At 38.9% G+C, this 20,225-nt stretch overlaps 1 protein-coding gene across 1 annotated transcript in view; it reads right to left on the bottom strand.

Moving 5' to 3' along the window:
• Cdc73 (cell division cycle 73) overlaps nucleotides 1-20,225 on the bottom strand; it is a 93,792-nt gene that overhangs the window by 12,720 nt on the left and 60,847 nt on the right. Inside the window, exons 11-13 of the mRNA XM_090341482.1 lie at nucleotides 17,097-17,154; nucleotides 11,489-11,524; nucleotides 11,125-11,212 (exon numbers count right to left, since the gene is read on the bottom strand). Of these exons, the coding sequence (XP_090197608.1) occupies nucleotides 11,125-11,212; nucleotides 11,489-11,524; nucleotides 17,097-17,154 (182 nt within the window). The remainder of the gene's footprint in view (nucleotides 1-11,124; nucleotides 11,213-11,488; nucleotides 11,525-17,096; nucleotides 17,155-20,225) is intronic.

Genomic DNA, 20,225 nt, shown 5'->3' on the forward strand with positions numbered 1-20,225 from the left:
CTAGGAAAATGCCATAAAATTTCAGTTGCTTTGAAGATTTTAAAGTAGGGAAATCAATGTATACAATAGCCCATTTTAGTGAATATCACATTAATACTATCAACTTAACCTAAATGGTTCAATTCTCTATGAACTCCAAATGGACCTTTTAAAAAAAAAAAAAAAACAATTTGGCTGTTGCGGACATCTGTTTTAAACAATCTTTTCTTCAAAATAAACATAATCCAAACAAACAGTTGAAGAGTCTTTCCACTGGCATTTGGACAATACAATCAATGCACAGAGATCATTCTGCAAGGGTGAGAGTGCTGAGCTGTGTGAGAGCTTGCTCCCTGGGGAATTCCTTGAAAAGTATCAGAGTCACATGTTGTATTCATCATACAATATTCATAACAGTCGTATTAATCAACTCTGCAGTCATTAAAGGTTTTAATACATGATGGTGATCTTACTGAAGTTTGTGTCTAAACTGACTGATTTCATATCCTTTTGAAACCTGATGAAAAAAATCAAGGTATTTATAACATCTTAAAAAAAAATGTCTCCTGTTCAAAGCCCAGTGGCTCACAGCTGTAATTCCACCCAGTAAGGAGTTAAGATCTGAAGGACTGCAGTCCCAAGCTAGCACAGACAGAAAAGTCTATGAGCTTCTACTTCCAAATTGATCAGGGTTGGAGGTATAGCTTAAGTGGCACAATGCCAGCCATGGGCAAAAGGCCAAGGGAGAACATCCTGAAGCCAAGCCTCAATAATGGCAAAAGGCAAGTCATCCCAAATAATCAGCTACTCTTTACAGATTTTGGTTTTCTTAAACTCACACAGAAAATGTCAAAAATACTAATATCCTGAGATAGATAAAATATACTGCTAAAAACAGAATTCAAACAGAAAGCTACAACCCAGAAAAAGTGCGTGTGCGTGCGTGCGTGCGTGCGTGCGTGTGTGTGTGTGCGCGCGCACGCGCGCGCAATTGAGTTCTTATACTCTTCTCCTTCCCACCCCTATGGGTCGTGGGGCTTGAACCCTGGGCCTGGGTGTTGTCCCTGAGCTCTTCAGCTCAAGGCTCCCACCCTACCCTTGAGCCACAGCACCACCTCCGGTTTTCTAGTGGTTGACTGGATATAAGTCTCATGGACTTTAGTGCCTAGGCTGACTTTGAACTGCGATCCTCAGATCTCAGCCTCCTGAGCAGATAGGATTACAGGTGTGAGCCACCATACCAGATGCTCTTGAACTTGCTCCAGAATAAAAGAATCTCACAGAATAAAAGGATCTGTCAGAAAAAGAAAAGGATGCTTTTCTGTAATTTGTCTGTATCTAGATAAAGTGAAAATTTCTAGATCAAGTGAATAGTATATGTCTAGTGTATGTCTAGATCAAGTGAAAATATTTTCATTCTTGGGCTCGGAGTGTGGCCCAGTGACAGAGTGCTTGCCTAGCATGCATGAAGCCCTGGGTTCAATTCCTCGGTACCACATACACAGCAAAAGCCAGAAGTGGTGCTGTGGCTCAAGTGGTAGAATGCTAGCCTTGAGAAAGCCCAAGGACAGTGCCCAGGCCCTGAGTTCAAGCCCCAAGACTGCCCCCCACCCCAAAAAAGTCATTCTTAAATGTAATACTAGATTTCTCCCTTTGGCTTCTGAAATATGATGAGAAAATATAAAATTTTTAATCTTTAATAATGAGTCATAAGATAAATACAGGTGAAAATATATTAAATACCCAACTAAGTCTACCGAATGCCTAATTCAACTTCTGCTGCCTAAAACGTTGTAAAGCATCTCCATGTTTACACATTGATTGGTCTAAATTTTTATTAGAATTACATAGGTTTGCAATTAAAGACAGTACTAGAATTTTTCACATATATACTATTCCAATCAAATCAGGATTAGTTCCTTAGAATAGTATAAACACTATTAGAAATAAAACACATTATTTCAAAATGCTTTTCAGTCTTGATCAGCTGACAACTTAAGGCAAACTGAGTACTTAAACTTAAATCTACTAAAAAGATGAGTATTCTACAAAAGACCAACATAAAATGTACCTGCTCACTCTATAGTAATTGTTCAGATTTAATACCCTATTCACATTATAACACTATGAAAGAAAATGACTGCCAGTTAAACTTTTATTATTATCTTATGCCCCTGCACCAAACTGGAACCATCATCCTGGAAGGAACTGGTTGCTTATCCTGACTGGGACTCCCTGTTTGGTACTTAGACAGGAAATTCTTTTGTTCTCAGAAAAAAAAGTCAACAGAGGTTCACCTAGTGGTATAGGTTCTACATAGGTACAACTACTTCATTCCATAAAATATTTTTTTAATTATTTATAAACATTGATTTTTACATCATACTTCAAATGTCATGTTTGACAAACAAGTATTCAAGAAGGGAGTCTCTATATACAATCACTGGCACATAGATTTTAGAACATAATTAAAATTAAGCTGAGGGTGAACATTACATAGACATAAAAAACTATGATGGGCTTTATACTCTATAGACATAATGTTTTATTACATATATTAATTTGTATCTATAAAATACTTGTTTTATAAGAAAACATTGAAATCATTCCTACAAGGAAGAATTCACAAATACCAAATTTATACTCCACTGCTTCATTTCAGTTCATTTTTGTACAAGCAGCACTTTTATTGACATAAAATTTACATACTATGAAATGTGCAAGTTATTTTGTTTATTTATTTATTTTTATTTTGGGGGTGTGTCATGGGACTTGAACTTGGGCTGGGCACTGTACCTGAGCTCTTCAGCTCAAGGCTACTGCCCTACCCCTGGGCCTGGGTGTTGTTCCTGAGCTCTTCAGCTCAAGGCTACCACCTTACCCTTGAGTTAATTGGAGATAAGAGTCTCAGGTTCTTTTGTGCCTGGGCTGGCTTTGAACCTTGATCCTCAGATCTCAGCCTCCTGAGTAGCTAGGATTACAGGCGTGAGCCACCGCATTTCGCTGCAAGTTAGTGTATGTACCATACTAATCACGACAAAGAATCTAACACATTAATGCATGCAATGGCCATATGCACCTGTCAGGAGTCCCACCCTAATATCTGTTTGCAACAGGCAAATACTGCTTCTATTTCTGTCACTATTCATTAATTCTGCCTGCCCTGAGAATTTAGACATACAGTAATACGGAAGTATTCCTTTGTACCTGGCTTCTTCCAATCAATTTAATGTTTCTGATATCCACCCATGCTGTGGGGCTTATCAGTACTTCATTCTTTTATTGCTGGGTAGAATCCTATGGTAATAATATACCACAATTTATCCATTTCCTGCTTCTGGGTATTTGGGTATCTTGGTCTATTTGGGATGCAATAACAAAAATACCACAGATTAGGTGACTAACAAACAAGAGAAAGGCATTCTCACTGTTCTCCAGGCTGGGAGGTCCACGGTCAAGAGGCTGGCTTCTCCCAAGGCTCACAAGGACCTGCTTAGTGGTTCAGACAGGTGTTCCTCGTTGTGCTCTCACGGTGAAAAGGGGGAAGGGAGCTAGGGATTCACTTTATAAGAACACTAATCCCCCTGCTTTCGGGGGCATAGTTTCCCAGACATAATCTTCAATGAATACCATCATACTAGAACCAACCTTCAACACACAAAACTAGGAAAGAGGTGGCGGGAATAACAAGCATGCTATGTGTTCCAGAATGGTTGCAAGTATGGGTTCTGCAAATAAAGCTAATCTTAAGTAGTACTAATATGTGCATTTATGACTTTTAAAACGTGCTTTCATATGTCTTATATAAACATGGTGTGTTTAGCTTTACAAGAAACTATGAGGACGTTTTCCAGATTAAGATGTTTTTCCAGTTTTAGTTTTTCTTTTTTGGCCAGCCATGAAGCTTGGGCAGTATCCCTGAGCTTTTTCACTCAAGGCTAGCACTTTACCACCTCTGGTGGTTCTTTGGAGGTAAAACTCTCCTGAACTCTCCTGACTGGGCTGGCTTTGAAACATAATCCTCAGCAGCAGGAGTAGCAAGGATTATAGGCCTGAGCCATAATCATCCAGCAGTCTTTTCCAGTGTTTCTGAAATACTATTCCATTATGCACTTACAGGATATTTGTATACTTCGTTCACAAAGTCTTCTGCTCATGCTAATTGCCTTTTTAATGTTGATATATGAGTCGTTCACATATTCTAGCCCAGACTGTTAGAAATATGCAATGATAGTATTTCCAAACTATGCCAGGAATATCACCTAGCCCTTATAACTCTTAAGATACCATCAACTGGCTGGGCGTGGTGGCTCACGCTTGTAAACCTCTACTCAGGAGGCTGAGATCTGAGGATCAAAGTTCAAAGCCAGCCTGAGACCAGAAGGACCTGAGACTCTTTATTTCCAATTAACCTCCAGAAAAGGGAAAGTGGGGCTTGGTTCAAGGGTAGGGCAGTAGCCTGCTCAGGGACAGCGCCCAGGCCCAGAGTCCAAGCCCCATGACCCATCAAAAAAAAAAAAAATACCATCAATTAACATTATATACCCTAATTTCAGATACATTACAAAATTTAAAAAAATGCCTCTCTTAGAAACAAAAGTACACAACTACCCAAGGGCTGGTTTGGCTACTCTAGGACATCTGTTACTCAGTGAGTAACTCCATCCACAACTTGCAAAGATGGGCTAATAATGATAGCAATAGGCAGATTAAAATAAACGAAGTAAACATTAAGCCTTGTTGCACCAAGTCTTAATGTAACACACAGTACTACTTATTTTACTCGTTGGCCAAGAAGTGTGAAAAAGTAAGTACTGTTCTCTCTACATAAATGACTGGCATTTTCTAGTCTATAAGAACAAACAATACCTCTGACATTTAAATATGTTGACATAACTTTGGTTCCCTAGCCTACTAAATTTAATTGTATCTCTGAGGATGGATTTAAACTTACTTAATTCTAAATTTAAACCGTGTGTATTATACCTTGAATCTATGAATTTATCACTTCTATTGAAAGTAGCATGTAATTTTGTCTTTTCTTTTCTTTTTTTTTTTCCAGTCCTGGGGCTTGAGCTCAGGGCCTGAGCACTGTCCTTGGACTTTCTCAAGGCCAGAGCTCTGCCACTTGAGCCACAGCATCACTTCCAGCTTTTTTCTATGTATGTGGTTCTGAGGAATTGAATCCGGGTCTTTGTGCATACTAGACAAGCATCTACCACTAGGCCACACTCCTGGCCAGTGTTTTACTACAACAATTTTCGTTAAGCTGTCATTTCTCTATCAGACTTCAGGCTTCCGGAGGACGTGGCAGCATGAAGCTCACACCAGCTGGTGTGCTGCCCCGGCTCTCCCCAGGTTAACGTGGAAAGTCAGCTTCAAAGAATTACACGGAATCGTGTTATTTAAGATTCTACTCATGAACTGTGACAATTGTATTTTTACACTCATTTTGAAAAAGATTTAAGAAGCAATGGCTTGTGCTAACATTACCAAATGATCTTTTTCTTTGCTTTTTGTTATCGTAGAGTTGATATAGAGGGGTTACAGTTATATGAATCAGGTAATGAGTTATGAGTAAAATTATTTGAGCCAAGTCTCCCCTTTCATAGCTCTCTCTCTCGGTCTTTCCCTCCCCATCTGTAAGATATCCAGTTCACTTTCCACAAAGTATCTATTGAATATCACTCCTGCATATGTCCCAGTATATAGGAGATATATATATATATATATCACTCAAAGTGTTAACTTGTAAATTTATAGGCACATTCTAGTTACTGCAAATGAGAAAAACTGTGCAACCTATGCTCTTTTGGTTATGGATTACTTTAATACAACTTTTTTCAAGTCTTTCCATTTCCTTATAAATGATACATCATTCTTTCTGATGGATGAGTAGAATTCCATTGTGTGTATATGGGGGGAGGGGAGGGGAGAGTGGGAGAAGGAGGAAGAGGGAGGGGAGAGAGGGAGAGAGAAAGAGGGAGAGGGAGAGAAGGAGGGTGGGGAAGGAGGGAGGGGGAGGGGAGAGAGGGAGGGGGAGGAGAGGGGGAAGGGAGAGAGGGAGGGGGAGGAGAGGGGGAAGGGAGAGGGAGAGGGAGAGGGAGATCTAGGTGGATTTCACATCTTGGGTATGGTAAACCAATTCTGCAATGAACCTGACTGTGTTGGTGGCTTTATTATGGACTGGTTTATGGACCATTGGATAAATGTTCAAGAGTGAAACTACTGGGTCATAGGGAAGCTCTATGCTTTAAGTCTTTTAAGGAACCTCCATACTGCTTTCTAGAGTGGCTGAATATCACCAAGGTGATATTCCTACCAACAATATAACAGGGTTCCCCTTTTGGCCACATTCCCACCACCATTTATTGTTACTTTTCCTTATATTGGCCATTCTAACTAGTAACTAGGTCTTTTTTTCTGCTTCTTATATGATAATATGACAAACTCACTAACTGGAATAATGCCTCCAAAAAAACCTTGAAAGTTATTACTAAAGTACTTCAAGATTTTTAAAAGCAACCCAATTCTTAGCAAAAAACTGTAAAGAACATTTAGGTGAAAAAGAGAACTCGGAAGTGACTCCGTGCTTCACTAGGCATAGCAAGCATTTGCAAACCAATTAAATCTAGGCTTGGTTTCCCACATCTCATTGGGCTTCTTCTAGTATGGGAAACAAAGCTCAAATCTTACCACACGCAATCTAGTCAGGGTTCCTTTTCTCATAAACAGACTCTCTGGGGTTAAAATTCAGCATAATAGTAGTACTAGAAATAAGCCCACACTTGTCTTCCTTTCTTCCCTTTCTCTAAGACATAATCTTCACATTGGCAATTGCAAAGAAAACCCGAATGTCTCAAAACTGAACTTGAAGCAAAACCAACAATATCAGGACATTTAAACCTCAAACTGGCTGGTGGCAAATGTCTTTAATACCAGCTACTTAGGATTTGGAGATGGAAAAGATCATAATTCAAGGATAGCTAAGGCAGAAGTTAGTAAGATACCTCCCCCCCCATCTCAACAAGCCTGTGATGCAAAACACCAGGGAAGCAAAAACTGTGGTCCATGACTGGCCCCCTGGAAAAATGTACAACACAACTGAAAAATAACTGAAGCAAAAAGGGGCTGTAGATACATGACAAAGTACCTGCCTAGCAAGTTCAAGGCCCAATATTTCCAACCGATTTACTAGCAAAACAAAAGCAAGACAGCCGCTCAAATGGAAAAGTTAAAGGGAGGCTTCAGGAGGTATTCAGTAAATCTTCTCTGGAGTACTCCTCACATCCACTGAAAATTCAATTTCCTCAGAAAAAATATTCCAAGGAATATCTATGTGAAGAAGCTGCAAAGGTCTTCAAGCTTCTCAGAATCATGATCGGCAATAATCCACAGATTTAATTCTAACAAATCCCAAATAAGAACCATAGGAAGGACCTCTAAAGGAAGGCCATCTAAGAACAGCCGGTGCATTTTCAAATTATCTTTAAAATAATCACACAGGGCAATTTCACTCCAACAACTAATTATATCTCAATGAAGGCTAGCTTATCATCATCAATTATGGACCTAGATGCTACTGCAAAAAACCCCTAAAAACTGTTGTATGACTTTCCAAGCCACTCTAAGTGCCTGTGGTTGTAACATGGACAGTTCCCATCATGTGAGCTTCAAGAACTGTCCCCATCCTGCCTGCTTCTTTTGGAGACCTCAAGTAGTTTCCTGATAGGCAGGAATGCAAAGGGAACCCTCTCCCGAAATTCTGAGCATTCCCTGTGCAATCTCTTCTCTGTGGACTCTGCCATCACACCCAGAACAGACATTCTACCTGGTACGTTAATTTAAAAATAATCTACAACACTTTTTTCAGGTCTGCTATTTAGGATGCCAAAAATTTAAGCCTAGTTGTATTTTTTGTTTCATTTACTTATTGATTGGAGGGGCTACAAAATTGAGGAGTCCACAATTTTATATAAAACCAAACCGAATCTAGCCAATTTGAACCCTGAGTTAAAGCCAATCCTAAAATTGTATGGAGGAGGTTTCAATTATTCATTATTACATAGCAAAGCCTCCAGCTGACTCAAGCAGTAGGGGAAATGTAAGCTGCAATGAGGTGTTAAACAATGAAGGAAATGTTTTGCACTTTGAAGAAAACTATCATAATCTACCTTCAAAATGTGGTCTATTTAATTGCTTTGCTTCTCCATATCCAGGGTTTTAAAGAACGACATTAAAATGTACTTTGTGATTTCTTTCACTATAAATACTAGATTTGTAATATATTAAGATAAAAATTGCAAAGGTTCTAATAACTAATAACAAAATTTTTCTTTTCTTGTTTTGGCCAATAAATGCTTTTTGAATCAGAAGTCACAAGCCACAACTCCTTTGCTGTAAGTCATATAATAACACCAATAATACATTGCCAGCCCAATTATGCCAGCAGATCCTTTTCATTCCATTCTCTGCACACACACAATTCTCTCTGGCCATTCATGGACATTCACTTCTCAAAGTGCCCAATAGGTCAGGAAGGGCCAGGTAAACAAGGAGGTGCAGCCTTAGGAGTCGACCAGAAGGGGTAGCCACAAGTTGCAAGTGTCCCTGGGCTTGGCCACACGCAGGCTCAGCTACAAGAGTCCAAGATTCCCACCTGTTTCTAATTAGATACCAGAATTGTTTGTATGTTTAAAGTACTTTCACTTACTACTTATACACAGGTTTTTGACCATTTTAAATATGTTAAGATAAGATAAACAATCAGAAACAGGGAAATTTCCATCGAAATCCAAACTATCTCCAGCAATAATATAGCTTCGGACATAACAAAAGCCAACAAAAAACATTTCTGCCTTGATAGTAAAAATTTTCTTGACATTTCACCAACTTACTGTGAATGCTTGTGACAAGTACACATAAAAAAAATTCATCATTGATTACTAAATATTGTAAGAAGTGAAAATCAAATTACCAAATCATGAAAATGACTTATAAGCCTCAAAGATCATCAGGCTCTAGCTACTCAAGAGGCTGAGATCTGAGGATCACGGTTCAAAGCCATCTGGGCACTAAAGTTTCTAAAGTCTGTGAGACTCTTATCTCCAATTAACCATCAGAAAACCAGAAGTGGCACTGTGGCTCAGGGGGCTCAGGGACAGCGCCCAGGCCCAGAGTTCAAGTCATACAACTGACCAAAGAGGGGGGGAAAAAGCTCATCAGATCCAAAAACATAAAGTATAAGAAACTAAGTTTCATGTTCTAAGGGTAGTCATGATATACATCAACAAAGAAAATTAAACATCATGAACTGATACAAACCATAGCACACACACTCGTGTTGATCTATTAAGTAGAAGAAATGGTTTCCTAGATAATTTGTAAATCAAGGGCAAGAGTCACTATAATGGCATCAACTCTGGACTGAATTTAAATTTGTATTACCCTAGGGGGCTAGAATTCTTTAAACAGAGAATTTAAGACACACCCCTCAACAATGTAAAGCTTTAGCTATTACTGACACCCAAAGTGGTGCTGTGGCTCAAGATGTAGGGCCCTAGGCTTGAGAAAGCCCAAGGACAGTGCTCAAGCCCTGAGTACAAGCCCCAGGACTGCCCCCCCCAAAAGATTAATAAACCACAGTCCAAATTCATAACAAACATCAAGATTAAGTCACCAGGTGCATGGTGCAAGTGTATAGCATAACAAGATCTATTTACACTGAGACATGCTGAGTATGATGGATGAAAACGTTACAGCAGAAAAAGACAGCTAACCCTTTCCCTACAGCGAGTGTTCACACAATGCACTTCACATTCGTTCCATTTTCTTTCCCCTATATGACAAGAAGCACTGGGACAAAAGCTATACCAGTGTGTGCTGATGCGCATAAAATATGCACCCTTCTCGGCAATCAGTGTATCTGGGGAGAAACCCAAATGGGAGATTCTCATTTTGCCAGGCTCATTCTAATTAATTTGACAGCATTCTGGAAGTCAACTAAACACAGTTCATTTTAAATTTTGCTATTTATGTATCAATCACTAAAAATTATTTAAAACAACTTCCACACTACCCATTTTTCTACAGAGAAAAAGTACAATCAAGTATATAAACATAAAAAAGTACGTATGAGTGGTACATGTGTATTTGTCAACATAAAGAAAAATGCTATTGAACACATGTAATCATCCTACAGTTAAACTTAAGTCTGAGGATGGCTGGAGATAAATTTATTTTATACCTATTTACCACTGTTTTTTTAGAACAAAATGAATTGTAACTCTTTAAAAAGGAAATTCTCACAGGCCAGGAGTTCGGCCTAGTGGTAAGAATGTTTGCCTAGCATGCATGAAGATCCAGGTTCGATTCCTTGGTACCACATACGTAGAAAAAGCCAGAGTGGTGCTGTGGATCAAGTGGTAAAGCTCTAGCTTTGAGAACGCCCAAGGACAGTGCTCAGGCCCTGAGCTCAAGAACAGGACTGGCTAAAAAGGGGGGGGCAGAGGGGTTGGGGGGAATTATTAGAAAAGTGAAGAATTTCAAAAAGGTAAGCTGATGCTGATGATTATGGTATATAGTTTGGATTTTATTTCTTGAACTTAGATTGCTGTCTAGGTTAAGCATCTACTCTTTTCATCCTCAGGAGAAAATAGCTGAACTTATTTTAAAATTCCTTAAGATCTTCAGAGAAGAACAAAACAATTCATTTGAAAAGAATAATGCCTTTTCTTATAATTTTAGAAGTTTCTGTAGCTTCCTCTTAAGGATCCACATATAAAAGAATGTACTGAGTGGGGAGTGGTGGCTTGCACCTGTAATCTAGCTATTCAGGAGGCTGAGATTGCAGTTCAAGCCAGCCCAGGCAATAAAGCTGGTGAGACTCTTATCACCAATAATACTCAGAAAAGGCCAGAAGTGGTGCTTAACTGGCAGAGCATTCGCCTTGAGCACAAAGAGGCTCAGGACAGCACCCAGGCCTTCAGTTCAAGCCATAAGAACAGCAAAAATAAAAAATAAAAAATAAATGACAGCTATTAAATGAAAGTTTATTTTCTCCAATTAAATAATGCTGACTCAATAAAACTAACTTCTCAGTGACATCTCAGTGTCCTAGGGAAAGAAGCTTCATAATGCACTTACTTCAGATCCTGTAGAAGGTCTTTCGCATTAAGCATGGTTATTAAAGAAGTGGTAGCAGCAGGTATTATGATAATGGGCGTCCGTGATCCTGTAAAGACCAAATTTTAAGCACAGCAAGTATATTTTTATTAGAAGCAATTATCCTTGCTCTGTCCACAAGAAAATGAAATTTTCCAAATGTATAACTAATTCTTTAGAGCTTAAAAAAATCGCGGTTTTAACTAGCAATAACAGGAAAAATATTTGTAATTGGCATGTTTTGGACCTGGACCAATCAGAAAAGGTACATACACGAATGGCACCAGCACCTGCTTTATAATCTGGTTCACCCACTTTTACTTATTAAGTAACTTTAAAATCTTACCTTTCTTCTGATTTGGAGGAGGTCTTGCTTGAGAAACTGGGGGAGAGGGGAAGAAGAGAGAAACCACATCTGTTACAAAAACCATATTCTTATCTTCAAGCTTTGACAACAAAGGCCTAAGACTGCCAGTATTCACATTACTAGCTAGAGGGCTGGGAATGTGGCTTGGTGGTAGAGTCCTTGCCTAGAATGTGTGAAGCCCTTGGTTCGATTTCTCAGTGCCACATAAACAGAAAAGACCAGAAATGGCACTGTGTTCTAGCAGTACAGTGCTAACCTTGAGCAAAAAAAGCAGCTCAGTGCCAGTGCCCAAGTCCTGAGTTCAAGCCCCCAGACTGGTATAACACCTCAGTTCAAGACCCAGTGTAGAGGATGTGTGCGAGCATGTATGGGGATATTCCACACAGACTGAAAAATAAAGATCAAAGGTTTAGCGGTAAAATTACAAAAGAGAATTAAAGTATGTAAGCACCAAGACAGGGGTGCTGTGACCCTCAAGCAAGCTTATGTTAAGCTCGATTCAAAGGAGGCAAAGAGATTAGGCGACTGTGTGCAAGAGTATGAGTCTGGCTTTTTTTTTGTTTTTGTTTTTTTTTTGCCAGTCCTGGGCTTGAGCTCAGGGCCTGAGCACTGTCCTTGGACTTTCTCAAAGCTATAGCTCTACCGCTTGAGCCTCAGCAGCATTTTCGGCTTTTTTTCTACGTATGTGGTACCGAGGAATCCAACCCAGGTCTTCGTGCATGCTAGGCAAGCACGTTACCACTGGGCCAAACTCCCGGCCCCTGGCTTTGTATTTTTTAGCGAAGATACCAGAAACCATGCAGAAAAGCTGAAGGCCCCTTCGTAGCAAGGGTCTGCATAATGCATATGACTTAAATGCATATTCCCATTTGCCACTGTCAGGAAAGTTACCATGGCAAGCTTTCCTCCTATACACAGGAATCATGGTAAGTAATTCTGACTTAAAAAAATAGTAAGTTCTTAGCCAGGTCATGATATTTATTTACAATATACTGGCCCTCCAGCTAGAGCTGATGCTAAATGTTGTTGCAGTGACTCTACTACATAAACAGAGTGATTCCGATGGCAAATCAAGAAAAAGCCCTAAGTAAAACCACTGCTGCTGCTCTGTTTGATTTAAAATGACTGCACCCTCCATTTAAGTAACATTTGTACAGAACCTATGTACAAAGCCTGTTACTATTAAATGGAAAGTAAAATAGTAGTTAAGCCTCTCTTTCAAAGGGTTCTCAGAAGACTAGGAGAGACAGATCCTATGAATAGCACACACAACAAAAATGTATTAAGGAACAAACTAAATGTGTTCAGCAAAATGCCTTTTAGATAAGAGATTTCGAAAAGGCCTCTCAATGGAAGTGACATTTCGGCTGGAATTTTTGGAGGATAATAAGGCGCCAACGCGCGAAGAACTAGTGGGTGAACTGTCCATAGGAATGTTCGCAAATCCAAGGGGCAGGAAGAGTCTGCTGTGTTTACAACCACAGAGGAGGAAAGAAGAGCAAGAGATGAACTTACATATGGAAGCAGGAAATCAATTCTCACAGAGACTCTTGTGCAACATTAAGCAAGTCTGAACTCCCAGACCCAAAGTAACCTTCTGCCTTCAAGGAGCTGAGGCAATAGGAACATAATACTATACCATTCATAAAGATGGAAGTGGGGAAAGAACAAGTAAGGTGTTTTGAATTCAGGACCTCTTGCTTTATTAGGCAATGGCTCTAATACTCTACTGCCCCCAGCATTCTTGATGTTTGTTTTAAACAAAAGTCTCTGTGTAGCTGGAATCACAAGTATGTACCATCCCTGGATTGGTATTTTAGGACTATCACAAATCCTGTAACTTCTAATCCAGAAAATGACGTGATTTGATTTTTCAAGTCACATTTTCTACAAAAGAATATAATGGATTTAAGGCCGGTAGTTTTGCCTAATGGTAGAGTGCTTGCCTAGCATGCACAATGACCAGGGTTCTATTCTTCGGTACCATATACATAGAAAAAAGCTGGAAATGGTGCTGAGGCTCAAGTGGTAGAGCTCTAGCCTTGAGAAAGTCCAAGGACAGTGCTCAGACCCTGAGCTCAAGCCCAGGACTGAGAAAAAAGAAAAAAGATAATAATGGATTTAGAGAAGAGATCAAAAGAGGAACAGTGTGAAAGCATGAAGCACAGTTAGAACAATTACAGTAATCTACAATGATGCTCCTAAATCATTTGTGGCTTAAGGACAAGAGGCTTTTTCTCTCTTTAGATTCCAATCTAAGACCAATGAATTACTTTTAAAAAAAAGGATGATTGAAGTGCTTGAATAGTATGGCAGCAATTTTCCCTTAATCTCTCTTATCTTGCTGAGGTCCAGAAACAAAAGACAGATGAACTGCCACTAGTCTGCTCACCACAATTTAAGATATTCTGATATAGATATATGATGGGTCTTCAGTTGAGGAATGAAGATGAAGCAAAACAGGTGAAGTAGATGAATGCTGTAAAATAACCCGAGAGAACCCAATGACAGACAAAGAAAGGAGTAAAGAAACATGAAGAACAAAATATGCCTGTAAACAGGAGATACTATTATAAAGGAGCAAAAAGAGAATTGAAGGGAAAATAGTTTTACAAGGTCTGTGTCACATTTAAATGGAAACATGTTAATACATAGGTTGGAGAGTCTAACTTGGATACAAACTTGGAAGTCATCAGCATGGAGATTTGAAACTACACGCTAAATGTGCAAGTATGTCAACAGTCCATAGGTTATGAACTGTATAGCTGAAGAGAAGAAATTTCATGGATCATATTAGAGTATCTATGAGCTACAAGTAGAGAAGAAAGGCTGGAAAAGTTAAGTGTGGAATGTGCGTCCATTAAAAATAATGTAGGGAAAAAACAGAGGTATGTGCAATAGTTTAAAGAGATGGGGGAAAAAATGATTGCCAGCTGCCAGTGGTACACATCTATTAAAAGTCAAACCAACAGTGCTCTGCCCTAGGTTCAAACCCCAGTATTGACACTACTCAAAAAAGAAAAGGCAGTGATGACTACAGCTTATCAAGACTTGTACTTCCAAAGTTAATGGGAAACATATGTCCATTTTTAGTTATACCTCCAAAGGAATTCTTTAAGATTGAAAAGTTTTAAATTTATCCAGGAATTTGCCCAGTACTAAATAAACATCTGATAGTGGTAGAGTGCTTGCCTATCATGCACAAAGCCTGGGGTTTGATTCTTCAGTACCACATACACAGAAAAAGGGAGAAATGATGGATGTGGCTCAAGTGGTAGAGTTCTGGCCTTAAGAAAGCTCAAGGACAGTGCCCAGGCCCTGAGTTCAAGCCCTAGGACTGGCAAACAAAACACAGGAATGAATGAATGAATGGTGAAATAAAAATTTTGAGCTGCTCAAAACTGGAACTATCAGACTCCCATTTCCAAATGACATAAAGTCTACATACCAAGCAGCAGTTTCACCATATTACATATTTACTGTCAAATGGATTTTTGATATGTGGGATTTTTCAGATTTAGAGAAATCATATAGGTGAGCACATCAAATATTAAAAGGAAATTCTTCTAAGCCAGGCAACATTACATAAGCAAATACATTTATTTTTCCAGCTGCAACACTCATTGAAATTAATTCTTAATATCAAATGAGTGCTAAAAACCAAATTTCTTACAGAATAGTAGGCCGAACTAAGGCCATACAGGAATTAAGAAGGAAGGTTTCACATGACTAAGATTATTATAAGATACAATTTTCATCACAGATAGCTTACTAGTGATATATACTACGATCAGTCTACTCACTTTGGCAGAGTAAAAGTCTAATGAGTTATTAAAAGCTGAAATGATTCTCTCCTTGATGTCTTATTCCACATTTCACTTTATCACAGAGCACACTAGTGAAAACAGCTTAGATATGAGCCTTCCCTACCCCACTACTTTGTGATAATTTTACAAAAACCTGGGTGGGTTGTAATTTTTTAATCCTTTACTCAGAAACATTCTGATAATTTTATCTCTAAATCTTATCTCCAAGTAGCCTCCAGCTAGAAGTGAGGCTGTAGTTCAAATGGTAGAGCAAACCTTAGCACAAAACTCCAAGACAGAGGCTAGGAGCCAAGCCCAATGTACTTATTATCTGATTTACGTAACTGTGACCCTTATAATACCAATTTAAAATTTTTTTTAAATTTATGTCTAAGGCCAATGTAAAGCCAGGAAATCATTCTAATTCAAGTGTCAAATAATTTTAATGCAATTTTGGAAGCACTTCCAGAAATATCTAATACTTATCATGTACAAAGTTTTACATATTTCTTGTACAGGAACATAAAAAAAATAAAAAAGGCAAATCTGCATTGTTGCTACTACAGACATTTTGAGGAATATCACCCAAACTCCTGTCAGTGCATTTCCAAGTCTTTTCATTTTCTTTATAGTCACAATGAACAGTACAATCTAGGAAAAGAGGAGAGGAAAAGGAGAAAGAGAGGAGGGGAAGGGGGGAGACGGAAAGAAAGAAAAGGGAGGGAGGAAGGAACAGAGAAAGAGAAAGAGAGAGTGGGGAGAAAGAAAAGAGGGGCGATGGTATAGGCTAGGACTTAAGTTGGCAAAATAGAAAAAAAAAAAAGTCAAAACAAATCCTAAACACTTAAATGTAGTATTGGCATCTCCATGTATCTATCTATAGACACTTTGTTGGAGAGTTAAGGTAGTAGAAAATAACTCTAAGAATACCCTTGCTTAACATATTTTAATGAAATTGCAAAGTTTTAAGTACTCTGTAACAGATATCTGAAATTCTGTATCAAAACCAAACAAATATCAGTCTATTGAAATTATGATGATGTAGTTATTTTTTTTTGGGGGGGGGTGGTCAGTCGTGGTGCCTGAACTGTCTGGCCTGGGTACTGTCCCTGAGCTCTTCAGCTCAAGGCTACCACCCTACCCCTTAAGTCACAGCACCATTTCTGGTTTTCAAGTTGTTAATTGGAGATAAGAGCTTCACATACTTTAGTGCCCAGGCTGGCTTTGAACAGTGATCCTCAGATCTCAGCCTCCTGAGTAGCTAGGATTACAGGTGTGAGCCATCACCTGGTCAAAATTTTCTTTTAACTCTTTGCCTGTATCTATTTGTTCTCATGATAACTTTAAAACTCATTATTAAAAAGCATAGTGCTAAAGAACCTATGCTAATGTAAAACACTGTCAAGTAATCTATTTCTTCAATGAGCTTTAAACCAGATTAAAGAAAATATTATTTCAGTAAAGAGTATTACAACATCCAGGTAAGCTGTTCAAATATGGTACAGGAAAAACAACAATATGCTTTTCATTCCATTATGGTTTTCTGATAAGACTATTAAAATTTTTACTGACACTAACCAAAGTTGAACAAGCATACCTATAAGCACTAAATTTAGAGGTCTGTGTCATACTGGTAGTTTATTTAAAGAAAACTGTCCTTTAGTGTGTTCTAAGTAAACTTTCAGTATCTTCTGTTATTATACATGCAATTGAAACAGAAAAAAAGTCACCGTAATGATTATGTAGAGGAAAAACAAAAATCAAAGTTTTATATTTTTTACCTGGCCTTGGTACAGGCTGGGCTGCAGGAGTTTGAGTCTTTCGGGCAGACGCACCTTCCTAGTAAAAAATAATAATAATCATGTAAGACATTAAAGTTTCTTTACATGATAGTTAAACACTTAATTACTGCCAAGAAATCCCATACTGCTCTCATTCAATCATTTGTCTAAACTCTAAGGTTTGGATGATTAAAACTAAATAAAACTATCATTAATATCATTGGTCCTAAGGTACAGGAATAAAAATTGTCAGTGAAAAGTAAATTTAAATTGTTACCATGGAAAAGTAGTTTTTAATGATTTGCTTAATTGATGACCATTTTAATATTCTCAGAAATGCCATTACCTGCTTTAAAAATCAAAAACTGGGTGGGGTGGCTCATACCTGTCATCCTTGCTACTCAGGATGCTGAGATCTGAGGATTAAGGTTCAGAGCCAGCCTGGGCACAGAAAGATCGGAGACTCTTATCTCCAATTAACTCATATCTCTAATTAACTCAAGGTAGGGTGGTAGCCTTGAGCTGAAGAGCTCAGGGACAGCACCCAGACCCAGTTCAAGCCATATCTCACACACACACACACACACACACACACACACACACACACACACACACACACACACACAATCAAGTCAAATAATTTTCCTCTAAAGAGTTCCAAAATGAATAAATGGTATAAAACCTCATATCAGCAAGATATAAGCAATGTTATTTTAATCCATTTTTAAAAACATACAAACATTTTGAATAAGCACCTTTAAAAGCAGATACAATTTGTTCTATTTGAATTATGAACTAATAACTTATTTTAACTAATGAGTGAGCAGGTAACATACAACGAAATAAGCTACAGGTTGAATTATGTCAATTATATACTCAGAAACAGATGCCTCTAAAATGTCTGCAATCACTGCAAGCAAATCCACGATTCATGGAGAAAACTCAGGCACAGAGGACTGACTGAAGATAAAATGCTAGAACAGGTAGAATATTAGTAATATCTTTAACACCTCCCATCTGGTATAATGTTCTGAAAGGTATATTTCACCTCTAACCATTCATTAAACACCCCTCCCCACCACTCTCCACACGGTACATACTCCCCTTTTTTACCTCAACTAGTTAACCCAAATTTCCGCCAGTCACATCAGATTTTTATCTAATAGATAAATGTATTAGAGGTATAGAACTGTCAAGTTGTCTGAAGTCACTGAGTGTAATTCTGCTTAATTTTTGAGATAAAAGGAAGACAGTCAGAGACAACTGACACAACCATAGACTATAAACTCAGTGATAAAAAAAATTATAAAGATTTTTGTTAATACTCGTGTTATTTGTTTATGACCAATTAGTTATAAAAGCATATTCTATTGTCATCAATTAAAGTACACAAGTTACTACATGAGGGACCTCAGAAAATCATGCTTTCATTGAATCTATTCCAAATAACTAATCTTGGAAAAGGAAATCAAAATTGTAAGACTCCATTTTCCAAATTCCAAAACTTACTAAGCTACAGTAATTCAAAACAATGTGGTCCTGACATATAGATCAATGGAATGGAAAACCCAGAAAGAAATATATGGTCAACTGATTCATTGACAAAGATGCCACAAATAGTGCTGGCAAAACTGGATAGCAACCATGACAAAGAATAAAGTTGGACCATTATCCTATCATGAATAAAAACTAATCTCTAAAGATTCAGGCTGAGTTCAAGCCCTGGAGGGGAGGGAAGGGGCGGAGAAGGGAGGGGAAAGGAGGGGAGGGGAGTGGAGGGAGAAAGGAGGGGAGGGGAGGGGAGGGGAGGCTGGCTGGCAAAAATATGTAAAGGGCTGGGAAAGTGGCTTAGTGGGAGAGTGCTTGCCTAGTATGCCTGAAGCCCTGGATTCAATTCCTCCGTACCACATAAACAAAAACACCACAGAAGTGCTGTGGTTCAAGTGGTAGCAAAAGCAGCTAAGGGACAGTGCCCAGATGCTGCGTTCAAGCCCAAAAACTGGTCATAATTTAATAAAATATGTAAAGAATCTCTATACATACACACACACACACACACACACACACACACACACACACACACACACACACATATGCGCGCGCGTGCACAGAAAACCAAAAAACACGCTCAAAAATGGGTAAAGTAAGCTGGGAGTCTAGCCAAGTGGTAGAGTGCTTGCCTAGCAAACATGAAGACCCAGGTTCCATTCCTCGGTACCACATACAGAGAAAAAAAAATTGAAGTGGTGCTATGGATCAAGTGGTAGAGCTCTAGCCTTGAGAAAACCCAAGGACAGTGCTCATGCCCAGAGACTAAGCACAGGACTTGCCCCCCCAACCAAAGAAAAAAGGTGGAGGAGGAGGAGGAGGAGGAGGAGGAGGAGGAGGAGGAGGAGGAGGAGGAGGAGGAGGAGGAGGAGGAGGAGGAGAAGGAGAAGGAGAAGCAAGGCCAGGAACAGTGGGTTATGCCAGTAATCTGGGCCTCTCAAAAGGCAGAAACCAGAAGGATCCATGTTCAAGGTCAGCCTAAGGAAAAAGTAAAGACTGCCAGATGCAGTGGCTCATGCCCATAATCCTAGCTACTCAGAAAGCTAAGATCTGAGGATCGTGGTTCAAAGCCAGCCTGGGCACTAAAGAACATGAGATTTTTACCTCCAATTAATCACTTAACATGGGAAGTGAGGCTGTGGCTTGATGGTAGGGCAGTAGCCATGAGCTTCAGGGACAGCACCCAGGCCCAGAGTTCAATCCCCATGACCCATCTCTCCAAAAAAAGAGAAAAGAAAAATTCTGACTCCCATCTCAACAAAAATACTGCACAAAACCAGCCACATAGGAAACAGTTGGGAAAACCATGCTCCCAGGCTGGTTCCTAGGTAAAAAACAGAAATCTTATCTAGCAAACTAAGAGAAGGAAAAAACAAAAACAAAAAACAGGGTGGAAGTGTGGCTCAAGTGGCAGAGCACTTGCCTAGCAAGCATAAGGCCTTGAGTTCAAACTCCAGTACTATAAAGTATAAAATAAAAACAAAAAAAATGACTTAACTAGATATTCCTTCAGAGATTATATACAAATGATGGGTTCACTATCACTAACCTTTAGAGAAATGCAAACCAAAAACCTTAGGG

The sequence above is a fragment of the Megascapheus bottae genome, chromosome 10 (genome assembly GCF_031878675.1).
Source record: "Megascapheus bottae isolate mThoBot1 chromosome 10, mThoBot2.hap1, whole genome shotgun sequence".
In the NCBI taxonomy this organism is placed as follows: Eukaryota; Metazoa; Chordata; class Mammalia; order Rodentia; family Geomyidae; genus Megascapheus; species Megascapheus bottae.